The 14,948-nt window shown below is 42.1% G+C and overlaps 1 protein-coding gene across 1 annotated transcript; it reads right to left on the bottom strand.

Moving 5' to 3' along the window:
• Positions 1-1,732: 1,732 nt before the first annotated feature.
• Positions 1,733-9,308, bottom strand: LOC127051993 (alpha-1,3-mannosyl-glycoprotein 4-beta-N-acetylglucosaminyltransferase C-like). Its single transcript, XM_050955107.1, has 3 exons — positions 9,147-9,308; positions 5,549-5,696; positions 1,733-2,877 (listed from the first exon to the last, which is right to left on the bottom strand). Exons 1-3 carry the CDS (start codon positions 9,306-9,308, stop codon positions 1,733-1,735), a joined length of 1,455 nt encoding a protein of 484 aa, XP_050811064.1.
• Positions 9,309-14,948: the final 5,640 nt, after the last annotated feature.

Here is a 14,948-nt window from a genome sequence, read left to right as displayed (position 1 = left end):
AGTAAACTTCTCACTGCCAGCAGTTTGAGTAGTGCTTCACTAGCTCTTTGCTGTAGCTGACTATGTGGCTTCTTGATTCTATTAATCTTTACATTTCCTCATCTTTAGGGCATTTTTTCACTGATGCCTCTCTTGTATTCTCCAAGAAATGGACAGAACACCACTGGAGTCCGTTAGTGTCCCTCGCTGAGTTAATCAATGGGACTACAACAAAGCAGCTTACAGTGTTCATTTCTTCCCAGGTGCTAAATTGGATTGGTTCCTTCAGTTTCCCATTTGTGGGTGTGATGCCAACCATGAATTAAAGGTTTTGTATTTATCACACCTATGAGTCATGAGTTTACTTTGCTAGATTGTTATCAGTATGGAAAGTTGATGTATTATATATTTAATATACTGAGTCAAAGAGTATAAACAAAATATCACCAGGTAAATGTATCATCACCAGTGTTAACAGTAGCTACTTTATTAATGCAACTAGTGCTTAATTCCTTTTTCCTGAGCTTGATTTTACATGTATTTTAGTAGAGTTTGAGCACATATAATTAAACAGCATGCATGAAATTGTCAGCATCATCAGAAAAAAAGGTCAGATTGTGAAGGCCAGCTAATGAAGCTTTGGTGCCCTCTGCTGTACAAGCATAGAACACAAAATACAAAGGAGGGTAGAAAAGTGTCACCATGGTTCTTTTGCATTTCCATTGAGAGAAATTCATATACACATATATGTTAAGCATACCTGTTTCCTCCTCCCAACACAGAAAAGGTATAGATATGGATAGAATGCAAGCTCTTTGGTGCAAGGTCTGTGACTTCCTGTGCAGATATGGTGTATGGAACATAGGCCATATTTGGATTTATGCCTGAGTAGCTTTAGTGGGCCAAATGTTTAATAAAAAATGAGCATTTCTAAGAGCTGTTGAAAGCAGCTTTCTGGCTTATAGGCCAAAGGTTATTAGGGTAAGGTTATCCACTTGTCCTAGACTCTTAAAGATACTTTCCCAGTGTCACAATGACCTCAATGTTATGAGGATGTGTGGAATGAGTAAATGTGTGAACGCTGATGAGTCAGCAATTATATTTAAACAATTAAGACATTTGTGTCTTGGAACTAAGCAGAAGTTTGCCTACTAGCTCCTTATTGCATGGCACCCTTGTGCATTCTGTTTTTGGGAGACATCTACAGGGTTAGGCAACAGCTGAGCAGAGAACCTAGATTTAGGCAGATATGCACCTAACTGTAACCCTGAGGTTATGGCTACACTGGAGAGTTTACAGGAGTGGAGCTGCAGCAATGCAGCTGTGGTGCTGTAAGCTCACTATTGTAACCATTCTAAGCCAAATGGAGAGAGCTCTCCTGTTGGCTTAACTACTCCAGCCCCACGAACAGTGACTGCTATGTTGGCTGGAGAAGCTCTCCTACCACCTATGTGGTGGTTCATGACCACCACATAGGTGATAAATCTTATTTAAAGAGTGGGCATACACGTTCTATTACCAATGACCTTTCATAGACACAAGTGCATTGTGAGAGAAAAAGATTAATGTATTCTATAAGAATTTTATTTTGTTTATTTCAACTAGAAATGCCTCCCAAGTCTGGCTTTGTTTTTCATTAAACAATGACAAAGTTGCTTTTGTTACATAGTGAGTAGTACAAGGTGATGTGTAATATGGATTTCCTTCCCATTTTTAAACATAAGTGGCAAAACAGAACCTGAGTTTTAACCCATTAACCCTTTTTAACCCAAATATTTATTTTCCTTATTAGCAGCCATTTCTTTTGTGTGTCTGTTACCTGTATTCGAAGGCAGTGAATCTGCTCCCCCATAACTTGACCAAAGTTGTCCAATTCAAATTTTCCATTGCGAAAATCTCCCGCTCTTCTGAAAATCCTGCATGTTGCACTAACATTTAACTTTATTTTCACTGTGCCCAGTTCCACGTAACCAGAATACAGAATGTCCCGTTTGTATTCAGCTGATCCCGTATAAATCTGAAGCTTCTGGAGAATGACAGGTGTTTCAAAAACAATGGTAAAGGAGCTCCCTGATGTTACATTTCTTCCCCAAAAGACACCTTTGCCAGGCGGACAAACTTCCTCAGGCACATAGTCATCAAACACTGATATGTCTGTGTAACAGGAGACAGCAGGGAAGTCTCCAAAATCCCCAAAATCTTCTTGGAACTCTGGATCTTTGAATATAGTTTCCATAGTGTGAAAAGATGAGATTCTGCCAATGTGCTGAAAAAGAGAAGGTCTGAAGGTAATGATTTCTTTCTGTGCTTTGGATTGGTGGAAAAGTTCTAAGAGCCAGTCACAAGGCATCACATCATAGAACAGCAACAGGAATCGTGCCAGTTTGGGAAGATCTTCATTGTGATAGAGTTTCCCTACGTAGCCCAATGTGGAAAAGGCTACTGTGGTCCAGGGTTCCATCCGTTCACGTATGAATTGTTGTATTATGGAAAGGAAACCGTTGGCACAAACCACGTCATCTTCCAACATCAGATAATAATGTGAGAAGCTGGCACAAAAATTAACTAAAAAAGCATAGTCCACGTTCTGTTTTGATCTGTGCTGGACACTTTGATCTTTATCCCAGAAGTTCCTTTGCAGACCTTGTAAAGGAGGGTAACTGGCTAGAGAGCTGCATATAACAAGAAGGTTTCCTTCATCAATATGTGAACTAAATCCATCTCTAATCTCCTTGGCTGTTTGCTTATTTAGAGTAGAATCATTGTTTGCTAGATAGACAACTAAGACTATCTCTTTTAACTCCTCTGGGCTAGACTGACTAAAAACGGACTCAATTGTTCTCATTAGATAGTATTTATTCTTCCGGTGAATGGAGGAAATCCCAATCGACAAATATCCTACAAAAGGTAAAAACAGAAATAATTTATATGAGCTCTTTTTTTCCTTCTATGCACTGTTCCTGCTCCAGTGAACTAGAGGCAGAGTCATGTGAAATTATAGTTTCGCTGGTTTGGTCCTGTGTTTTCCCATAGTAGTTCCAATTGCTCAGTAAAACCTGCAGGGCCAAATTAAAGAATTTTGGCACCCTGTGTACGATGGAAATTGCCCCCCTTCCCTCAAACACGCACCTTCCTTAAACTAGCTAGAGCATGTGTTATACAGTCTGTAAATATGAGAACATCTCCGTTTATTAATTATTTGTGTAACTACATAATACGTAATCAGTGAGCTGAGTATTGTGCTAAGACTCTAGTGATCATAAATGTAAATGTGTATATCTATAGAGAGAGAGACAGACAGATAGACAGACATCTGAGAATCAGAGAGAAAGTGCCCTGTATCACAATCATTTCCCTCTTACACCGATTGATTTCAATGTAGGACCCCAAATTCAGTGCCTAGTCTGGGAGTGGAAGTTTGTAGCTCAGCGCATATGCATACAAGTTTGAACTCAGTTCCCTGGTATTAAAATGAATGCCTAGTCCAGCCAAGTACAAATAACATGGCAGGTCTGCAATGAGATTTGGTTTCTTCCTTTTATTGTTGACAAAAAAGTAGCCTTCAGAACCCCAGGTCACCATAGCATTTGGCATTGTTTTTTTCACTGTACTGGACATCAGGAATAACAACTTATCTACCTTTCACAGATCTGCCACAAGGACTTTACAAAATCTTCAGATAAGACAATTATTCTAAACCAGCTGAGAAAGATCAGCCAAGACTTTAAAAAAAATCTAATGTGAACTATGTTCAATATTAATATATCTAGAATACACCTCTACCCCGATATAACGCACCCTAATATAACACAAATTCGGATATAATGCAGTAAAGCAGTGCTCGGGGAAGGGGGGAGGGGCGCTGCGGAATCTGGTGGCTCAAAGCAAGTTCAATATAATGCAGTTTCACCTATAATGTGATAAGGTTTTTTGGCTCCCGAGGACAGCGTTATATCGAGGTAGAGGTGTATTTAGTTTACATATGCATACCAATTTGATGCTTTTAAAAATCTAATACCCGCACTCTCTTCTTTTGTTCTGGGAAACATTCGCTAATTAGGCTACATATTGGGTGTCTTCATGAAATGTGACCTACAAATGAACTCGACCATGTCCAGCTGGCTCCCCAGCTATAGGGGGAGAGGGTTCCTGCCAAAAGCAGAACTCGCTGGACACCACACAAATCAGAAAAGAGCCAGTACATTAGTGCATTGGATACCTGAGCCAGAGGTGTCTTGCTGCCTTTTGAAAAACAGGCAGGACTAAGAGAAGACATTTACCAGCTCCAAAGAGAAAGAGGCCTGGAGTCTCCGTTGGCTCTGGACACAAGTTTGGTCTGAATCAATATAAAAAAGGAACTGCCTCTGAGGCACTGGGTGATTGGGCAGCCAAGTGAGCAGGAAAGCTGGTTCTTTTCCCCCTGGGAAGAAGGGTGAGCTTCATAACCAACTACCAGTACTCCAAAGGGGACACTGTGGCTCTGATGGCTCATGATACCAACAAGGAGGCAGAACAAGTCAAGGATGATCTGAACCATAAAAAGTGATGTGAGAAACCTGACCCCTCCCAGAAGCGCTCCTTCTCTTACACCATGGCCATCTGGTAGGAGTGTTGAGAAGAGGCCCAGCTGGGTAGGACACCAAACCTGAGCAGTGCTGTGACTCCATGTGCCAGGCTGCAATGCCACTCACTTAAATTTGGCCCACATCTCCAGGGGCACTAGGGCCAAACCTGGTCAGGGTCCAAATGAGGCTGCCACCTCCAAGAGGGAGAAAAACTGGCCCTTGCCCCAGCCCCCCACTAGCCTGATCTCCTGGTTCATGAACACCTACACTGACCTCTCCACAAAAGCCTCAGTCCAGGGAGTGCTCCAACCATCCCCTCCCAGGAGTCCCTGCCATGTGGAGCTGCTTGCCAAATCAGCACCTTATTCTTGATTGTTCCAAGGTGCACCTACATCCAGTGGTACTGGGTATCCATATGCACATTGTTTACTGGTAGTTTTAAGTGAAAAAGAGGAAAGAAACAGACATGGTGTATGTGACACCCATGAAAGGATTAATTTCAGAAGCTGCTAGAAGAATAGGCCAAATTCCGCTCTGATTTATAGGGGAAGCTCCAGAACTTACATTGTGTTTTTCCTCAGGGATGATAAACCAATGTCTCATTGGTCTGATGTCATAGTGGACCTGATTCAGTAAGATACTAAGCACATTCCTAACTTTAAGACTGTGAGTAGTCTCATTGAAATAAGTGAGATTACTCACATCTTTAAAATTAAGCATGTGGTTAAGAACCTTGAACTGGGGCCAGTATTATAATGTTGCTATACAGCTGGAGAGATTTGGTGGGCAGAGTTTCTTTGGAACGAAACAGAGATAGAATTCTCCCTCTTTTGTGGCTCGTGATGTTTCAGAGAAACCTGGGTGATTTCACCTCTCAGGTGTCTTACTTTTTAAGGTCATTTGTTATTTTGATAATTTGCCTGCAACACATGTTAATACTTTTGTTCTGAATACAACAGCAAGGGACTGGGCTGATCAGAGTCCGTCTTGCAAGCAACACTCACTTTTTCTAGTAGGATGAGAGCCTAAGAGATATTCATATGGAATCGGTAAAGGGTCTATCACATATTCTTTTACAGTAAAATTTTGATTTGGTGGCATCTCACAAACAGCAGCGTCCAAGCCAGCTGTCTCCTGCTCTCCAGCTGTGGCCTTAAAAAGAAAACACTGTTACTTTCTAATATGTGAGACTGATGCAAGCTACAGCATACAATATAAACCGTACTGTTCCTATACATTTGGAAGTTATGTTGGTCTGTTTAATACCTCTCAATCTGCCAATGCTCCAATATGTGAAGGACATTATTATTGCTATTTATGTATTTTTGTATTATAGCAAGGTACAGTGTCACAGGAGACCAATATATAATGTGAGTCAATGGCAATGGGAACCAGGGCACGGAAAAGTACTGTTAGAATCCTCCTCCTCACAGGTATTTATAGAGAGTGAATAATACGCATTAGCAAAAGCTTTATGCTCTCTATGATGAGAGGTTTGTTTTCTTCTTTAAATTTAATGCAACTTCTCAAAAATCCCTAGCAGAATTCTTAACTTAAGAGAACAACAAGCATCCCAGAATTTCAGTCTAATTAATAAATATTAGCTAATTAAGCCTTACAAACTCCCCTGTGATGTAGCTATTTATTAGAGCTGTTTTGCCTATAAGTAAACTGAGGGTCCAGAGAAGTTACATGACCTGTGCTAGAGCAGTGGTTCTCAACCTGGGGTCCATGGCCTCCTAGGGGGCCCCAAGCCAGTTTCGGGGGGGGTCCGCTAAGCAGGACCAGCATTTGACTCGCTTGAGGCTCAGGGCAGAAAGCCGAAGCCCCACCACACGGGGCTGAAGCCTGAGGCCCTGAGCTCTGCCACCCAGTGATGAAGCTGAATCCTGAGCAACATAGCTTTGTGGGGACCCCTGTGGCATGGGGCCCCAGGAAATTGCCCTGCTTGCTACCCCCTAATGCTGGCCCTGGCTTTTATATGAAAAAAACAGTTATGATGCTCAGCTGGGCGGTGGAGTTTTTATAGCATGGGGGGGGGGCTCTAGAAGAAAAAGGTTGAGAACCCTGTGCTAGAGAGCGTAGCGAGCAGTGACAGAACTGGGAATAGAACCCAGGAGACCTCTGCTGTAACTACTAGAGAAGACTACTCTGCACATGTAGACCAAATTTTCATTTACAGTTTTTGCTGCTTTATATACTGTAATCTCATATCCAATTTGCTGTCTACAATCACCCCCTAGGGTTGTGCATTACCGCTTTTCAGGTTTCTCCCCATTGAACACCTGTGTTTTTGATTATTTTTCCCTCAAGTACATTAACTCACTTCTCCAAGATGCCTCTCATTTTGAGGCACTACATAAAACTCGCCAAAGGACTCAGATAGCCAAATAAAAATTTATAGGTAGCTCACCTCTGTATTTATATTATTTCCTATTTTGTGGATACAGGGAAATACATGGGAATTATGCAGATGCTGAGTAACTATATTTATTTTAGGTAAAATCTAGCAAGGTTGTCAACACCACAACAGTATATTTTTTTCTTTTACCAAGCCCTTTAACATTCTTTGTATTATTTCTCACCCTGTAGCAACACTGCTGAATTTAGTATATCTAGGAAGTTTAACAATTTTCTGTTTATTCCCTCTTTCAGATAATTAACAAAGATGTTAAATAAGACAGAGCATGATCTATCCCAGCAGCCCTCCGTTAAACGCTCTCCCTCACTCCAATACTTTGCTTCCTATCATTAGCCTTTGTTTACAGAACTTCTGTGATTTTCCATCCCATGTGATAGTGTTTATATCCAAGTCAATTTGAATTAATGAATAAGATTATGAGAGTAGCTATGTTCAATGCTTTAATAAACTCCAAATGGATTATATCTATCTCATTCCCATCACCCACAAATTTTACAATTCTGTTGAAATAAATGTGGGTTTGTCTGACAAGATTTCTTTTTTATAACTTCACATTTATTCCTCATGATTCCATTCTCCTCTAGGTGTTTTGTGAGCTTTGGTTCTTGATACTAGTTCTGTTATTTCACTAGTGTTTGACGTTAAACTTATTAGCTAAGAGTTGCCAGTTTTGCTCGTCTTTCTGTATTTGAAGACCAATACCATGTTTGCTTTTTTTCCTCCTTGGCAGCCACTGCAACTTTGAACATTTTCTCGCTGAACAGTGTCCCTGTATCAGCCATAATACAGTGCACTATTTCACCCTGGTCTACAGGTGTGTGCGACAGGGTATACAGACCGCACATTAACAAGGAGGGTCCCAGACAGGTCCTGGGGACAGGGCTATCCCCACACCTCCCTAGACCTGTCAGTCATGTATGCTTAGGAAGGAGCCTTTAAAAGAGAGGAAACTGCAGTCAGCTGGGGGAAAGGAGCAGGAAACTGCTGGAGGGTCTTCTGGAGCCACAGAAGGAACTTCTAGCTGAGAGCCCTTCATCTCAACCCTATGGAGAATGCAGCAAACTCCTGGGGTAAACCAGAAAGACTTAAGAAGACCAGCAAATGGCCAGGGCCCCTTGAAAATTGTAGGGAGCTGGGGCCTGACTGACTGAAGATATCCAGTATAAATAACTGGGTGTGGTCAGGTTCTCTCACCATCTGGGCAAGAAGCCTCAGGGAACTCTTTTATAGTGTGTACAAACCGGATTTTTGGGCACAATTTTGACTTAGAAAGTTTCATATTTGGATTGTGGACCTGAATGCAAACCCCTCTTTAACATACCCATGGCCCTAGCAGCACCTCTGATTCTGTGACAGATTAGAGTGGGCACTCTGATAGTGTCTGTTGGCAGTGCGCACTGCACAGTCAAACAGAAACAAGGTAAGATTAATAGTGAAACACAAGCAAGACAAGGGGGGGTGGTGGCAGGACTGCGGTTATCCCATCAACTAGCAGTCAATCAAAGAACTTCAATTACTTAATAGTATTTAGCACACATATAGTGCTTTTCATCTTCAAAGAGCTTTGCAAACATTAGCTAATTAATCCTCATTACTGGTAAGTAACCTAATTTTTCCTCTATTCCCCACTCTTCCACAGACACAAACACACACTCTCATGCACAGATCAGCTCCCAAAACACTGCAAAACATCAGGACTGGAGTGGCTGAGGAGCCAAAATATATAAACCACGGTTTTGCAAATCTGATCAGCCTAAACAAACCTCAGTCTTTTTTCTTTTCTTTTTTTAATTCAAGGAATAATGGTGACAAAAGTCAGCCTGAGTTCTGTTATGACAAATTTCACGGATAGGAATCTATTTGGTAAACACTGCCAAAGCTCTCTTCCCTATAGTGGAAAGGGTCTTTTTCAGCATGAGTATTGCAAGCCACTACTGCCATTAAAGATCTGCATATTTTTTTAACTGCTGAAAAATGTTTGCATCATTGAAAAACTTACACTTCAGTGTCTTGTCAAAGATTCAGAATTTTTCATTAGCTAGATTTATATGCAATTTTTTTTCTGAAATATCTGTTCAGAGGCTCCTCTTTTGGGAGATTTTATCAACTCGTATATATTCCACCAATAAGAAATAACCTTATTTGAAATGAATTTGTGCCTCATCTCTTTTGTTACCTACATGAAATGTCGTTAATCCAGGCTTTCCCATTTTTAAACACTCTTCTTTGTTCTGGCTCCAAATCATGGCGAACAATATGATGAAAAGAAATAAGAGAAAAAATAACCTCGGCAAGGTTCTCCAATACCAGGCTAGTGCCTTTGGTAAGTTCCGGGTTTTCATTGTCACTTTTCCTCCTTTTAAACAAACAATGTATCAGGTAGGTAGGAAACCAAAATCTAGAACACAGTGGGCTAGTATGTACTGCATAATATTATTCACTATATATATTTTAGTACCCAACATATATTTGATCACGCTGGATACATTCTGTTCTAGAAAGCAGAAACATATGAAATTCCTATTTTTTCCTCTTTCTACACAAAGCTATTACCTTTAACACAGCTAGATGTTGACAATAAGTTAAGGACCCAGTCCTGCTCTCACATATGTGACTGCAATTCCACAGAAGTCAATGGGGCATATTCAAATCTGGTGTTAGCAGGTGCCACTCCATTGAATCACCAGGGCTGAATTTGTACCTTTGCACATACGTGTGGATAGTCCTATCTGATTCTGAGCTCAGATGAACTTAGATCTGTCAGTTCACTCGCACTGGGGCATGGAAGAGGAAGAGCTGTAGATTTGTATTATTGTTCCTCTCACTGGGGCTCTGTGGAAGATCCTTTATAACAGTGGCTCTCAACCTTTCCAGACTACTGTACCCCTTTCAGGAGTCTGATTGGTCTTCTGTACCCCCAAGTTTCACCTCATTTAAAAACTACTTGCTTACAAAATCAGACATAAAAATACAAAAATACTGTCATGGAACAATATTACTGAAAATTTGCTTACTTTCTCATGTTTACCATATAATTATAAAATAAGTAATCTGGAATATAAATATTGTACTTACATTTCAGTGTATAGCATAGAGAAAAGTATAAACAAGTCATTGTATGAAATTTTAGTTTGTACTGACTTTGCTAGTGCTTTTTATGTAGCCTGTTGTAAAACTAGACAAATATCTAGATGAGTTGTTGTACCCCCTGGAAGACCTCTGTGTACCCCCAGGGGTACATGTACCCTGGGCTGAGAACCACTGCTTCATAAGAATACAATTAGTCTGTGCACCAATAGATTCCAGGGACATATGAGAGGGAAATGTAATGCAGAGAGATAACTCCTTCCATTTAACAGACAGCACTGTCTGAGAACACTTCTGAACCTTTCCACAGCAGTTCTTACATCCAATCTTTTTCTCTACTGTAATAGCCCTGGTCTTGGGGAATGAGGTGTATGATTTTTCAGTGCTTGGGATTGGCAATACTGGAAAAGGAGTTGGTCTGATTGAAAAAATTCTGTCAAAACTGTTTTTCAGTAGAAAATTGGAGATTTGACAAAACAAAACTTTGACTGAAAAGTGTCTACTTGTTGTGAAAAATCTTTATTTTTCATCACAAAAACAAACATCCAAAAACTGAAATAGTTCATCAGAAATGATCTGCCACCAGACCTCATGGGTTCTGAAGTTCAGTTTCCTCATTTCCCCATTCTTTTCTATGGGCTGGACTTCTCAGTCAAACCATAGCTCTCATAATGCACCACAGCTGGAACTCCTATGAATCAATTGACTGCCTTCAGTATGAGGCGAGACCATGGCACATCATGGGAAATGTAATCCAACCAGGTAGCCCAACTTATAGAGGTGAATAAGAGCATGAGGCACCCAATATTCCATGAGGTACCATAATGGCATGGCCTGACCATTATTTCAGTTCTTGACTCTTTGCTGTAAAATTAAAAAAACTTCCTTGGAAAAATTTAACATTTTTATGCTTCACTCCACCCCCCCATATTTCAATCTCCTCTGAAAAATTCCAGCCTTATGTCCTGTTTGCACTGTACGGGGAGAGGTCAGAAATCCACTGGGAGCACATAGTCTCCTGAATGGGAACTACCAGGGGCAAGTTACAGTCAGTGCCCTGATGAGTGTTAGGCCACATTTAACTCTGGGTCAAAGTCACAACAAATAGGATTCCCTGTAGCTGGCAACATGTTGCTCTAGTGTTTTATTAGCCTCTGCCTAACACACTGGATTGGCACTGGGGCGCTTTTGTCACTTAGTCCCTCAGGACAGAATACCCAGACTAACACACACTTAGCTGGCTGTGAAGTTAACCCTCTTGTTAAAAAAGCTAACGTGGGCCAGGGGGCGGCTTTTCCGCCTGAACAGGCAGCAGCCATGAGTACAGTCCCTGGGCTTTACTAGCCCTTGGGGCTAGTGCCGCTAGCCAGCTGCAAGGGCAGTGGGCACTGCCTGAGGAGCTGTAGCAGTCTGTGCACTCTCTCCCCACATGCTGGGAGCTGCTCTGGGGGGCACTGTGCCTCCTGAGGAACAATGGCCCCCTGCACCACCTCCAAGGCAAGGTTGAGGCGCAAGCAGCTTCAGTCACTCCCTCGTCCCAGCTGTAGGTTTGACGGCCCATATGGGGAAACAGAATCAGCAGGCGCTTACTGAGCTGTCCAGGTTCCAGCTCCAGCAGGACACTCTAGAGGTGACTCAGGCAGCCAGAGCAACAGGACTAGGAAGGCACAGGGCAGTGGTTAGGCGCAGTCCATTTTCCTGAAGCAGCTTCCTTCAAGGCTCCATGGCATGGAGGCTCCCAACCGACAACACGTCTCTGCCCCAGACTGGCTGCCTCCAACTGCCACGGAACCTGCCACCCCTGAGCCTGGACATGGATCCCTGACACACACCCTGCTAGCCTCCTCTGTTAGGGCTCTGCCTCTGTCCCTCCCTTTCTCAGTTTCCTCCCAAGACTTGCTCATAGACTCATAGACTTTAAGATCAGAAGGAACCATTATGATCATCTAATCTGACCTCCTGCACAATGCAGGCCACAGAATCTCACCCAACCACTCCTGTAACAAACCCCTAACCTACGTCTGAGTTATTGAAGTCCTCAGATTGTGGTTTGAGGACCTCAAGCTGCAGAGAATCCTCCTGAGTCTCATCTGCTGACAGACACTTCATGGGAAAAGATTTCTCCTTCCCCTGAAAGATATCCAACCTGCTAAAGACCTGGTCTTCTCAATGCACCTTCCTTTTCCACTCAGAGTTGTCAGACCCCTACTCCCCTACCTTCTCCTTCAACAGGGGACCCAGGATGCAGGGAACGAGCCAGAACCCAGGGGTAGGGGGAAGTCTACTGGTTGCATTAACAATATGGTGCTAACGGCCTCTGGGCAGCTACCCTCTCCCTCCACGATGGGGAGTCTGTCACTTTCAGTGACATTGCTTGTGGAAAGGGGATTCCAGCCTCCGACTTTGTTGGACTGGTGGATGTTTTCTCACTGGAGAGGAAAATAGTGGCAAGATATTAATGGTTTGGGCTGAGTTTGCAGATTGGTTCAAACCTGAAAAGGAGAGTGGAACATCAGGGGCAAGGACCAATGCAAACCAAAGCAAAACAAAAGAAATGTTGAATGACCCCAAACTGTTAAGCTTCACAGTAGTCCTGTGCCCCTGCCATTAACCATTACAGCACAGCACCATACTGAAGAGGAGGGACACACATACACCAGGCTTGACTGCCCTAACAGCTGGCTTTTGGAAGCGTTTCTTTATATGGCAGATCTCTCGATACACAGAAGTCACAGTAACATCCAGTGACTCCCAGGCATCATTACACCACAGAATATGTAGCTTGTAAACCTGTTTGCTGTGCCAATATATTATGCCCTCTGTTTCATGCCATTAGCTCGCACTGCCTCAGAAAAACACACTACTATCACACTTGTTAACCAAACATTCCTAATTACAAAAGCTTTACAATCACACCTAATTAGGGCTTTACATTGCCAATGGACTGTGCAACCATTAACTAATTAATCCTTCCAGCACCCCTGTGAGATAGCAAAGTTATTTCCATTTTAGAAATAGGGACACTGAGGTAGGCTGTGATTTACCCAAGGTACACAGTGTAAACACACCATGCTGGGATTACAAACTGGGGTTATCCTCATGCTTTCCTACCCCTCTGCCCATTTGTGTAAGGGCTAGAAGCCATTTACCTATGAAGCTCTGACCCAGCAAAACACATAAGGACATGAGAATCAATGGGATTTAAGCACATGCTTCAGTGCTTTACTTGATGGAGGCCTGAATGTACAGTAGCCAGCTCAGCCCCAGCATCAGACATGGCTGAACATATTACCAAGAGCTGGCTTTAGGATTTTTTGGTGGGTCAACCTTCCCCAACATAACTGAGTCCCTTGCACCATGATCCCAACACTCAGTGCAAGGCTGACCTGAGGAGTTTGAAGAAGGTTAGCAAGGTGATTGTTTGGGCCATCCTTCACCGTTAGCCAGCTTGTTTTACATTAATAGCATATTATGTACTTGGGTGTGAAGAATGCTCTCTGCTCACCCATTCACAAGTCTCCTGCTGCAGCTGCTTATTCATTTCAGCCCTAGCACTCAATTCACAATACTTTCTATTTTCAGCATAGAGAAAAGGGCTAGAAGCTCTTCTTTATAACAACAACAACAACAAAAACAACCCTAAGATCATCTGTGCTTTCAAGGACCCATATGAGACGCTTCTGCTCATCAGTGTCAGCAATAAGGTTTTATGCTGGGTTTTCAGATCTTCTACATCAGAAATATAATGGGAGGGGGACGGGTGGAAACTTCATGGTTTCTGGGTTTTGACTGAAGTGTCTCCAAAGCATTTCCAGAGGGTGACAGCTAATAAACCAAAACTTTGATTCTAAATGCACAAATTTACCACACAACTCCTGCTGAGTACAGACTCTGTAATTTGACATCACTGCCTGTGTCTACCCAGGATTTAGACAGATGAAACATGTTGATTTAATGCTTAAAAAGGAACCCTGCTGTGGCTTCCCCAGCTTGTTCCAGGGCTCTGGGAGTTAGGCAGTAACATACAAACAATTTTGTCTTATAAACAACATCCAGTGTTTGGGAAATTGGGATTAAAATCAAAAAGTCTTCATGACTTTTGGCATCCCCACCATCCTCCATCTGGAGACCATTTCCCCTCTCTCTCTAGACTCTCCCCTTTTTGTTTGTGCTTGTCTCTCTTCTTATTTTCTGTAATATTTTCCCTATAACTTTATCTCTTAATCTTTGTCTTTTGAAATCTCTTAGCTTTGCATCGTGTTTTCTAAACACACACTCACTTTGACAGAATTCTTGCTGCATTGTGTGGAGTAAACTAGCTGGTGAAAGGGTAAACGCCATTTGGAATTAATAGATACTGTTATGTCCCCAATCCTATAATATGCTTTGTGCAGAGAGACAAGGGCCTACAACAAAATGATTTCAGGATTAGGACCTATGATTTTGTTTGTATGTTTGTGGGTCCTACACTTCCAAGGTCCACTCAATTTGCCTACGTTAGGGGAAGAGGCTGAATCATAAAAGCTGGTAAAAAATCTCTGGAAATATTTCAGCAAGCTAAAAGTATAAAGATTTGCCAAGCTCTCACTGTTTGCTTTCTACAGCTCTTGGAAGCACAGGCACACCCTCAATTGCAGGAATAACTAACTCCCCTTGTAGCTGTCTCTAAAACTGGATTATTAGTATGATTTTTACTCAGACATCCCAAACTTTAATTTCATCCAGCTTCTTAGCTGCTTTTCCCTTTGCTTTCTGCAGTCTCTGCCACACTTTACTTTTCCCTGCTACCAAGTCCAACCACTTTGTACCTTCATTATCCCTAGTAATATATAAAAACTGAATTCTCCTCTGTTTTTTCATTTCTCAGCTCCTTGTCAGGTTTAAAGGAAGGTTTA

Source organism: Gopherus flavomarginatus, chromosome 5, assembly GCF_025201925.1.
Source record: "Gopherus flavomarginatus isolate rGopFla2 chromosome 5, rGopFla2.mat.asm, whole genome shotgun sequence".
Lineage (NCBI taxonomy): Eukaryota > Metazoa > Chordata > Testudines > Testudinidae > Gopherus > Gopherus flavomarginatus.
This window is presented reverse-complemented; position numbering and strand designations above follow the sequence as displayed.

Coding starts and splice junctions, on each gene's coding strand:
- LOC127051993 (XM_050955107.1), bottom strand. CDS start 9,308: ATGAAAACCCGGAACTTACCAAAGGCACTAGCCTGGTATTGGAGAACC. Junction 5,697..9,146: donor CTGGATTAACGACATTTCAT/GTAGGTAACAAA, acceptor TTTCTTTTTAAG/GCCACAGCTGGAGAGCAGGA. Junction 2,878..5,548: donor CTCTCATCCTACTAGAAAAA/GTGAGTGTTGCT, acceptor TACCTTTTGTAG/GATATTTGTCGATTGGGATT.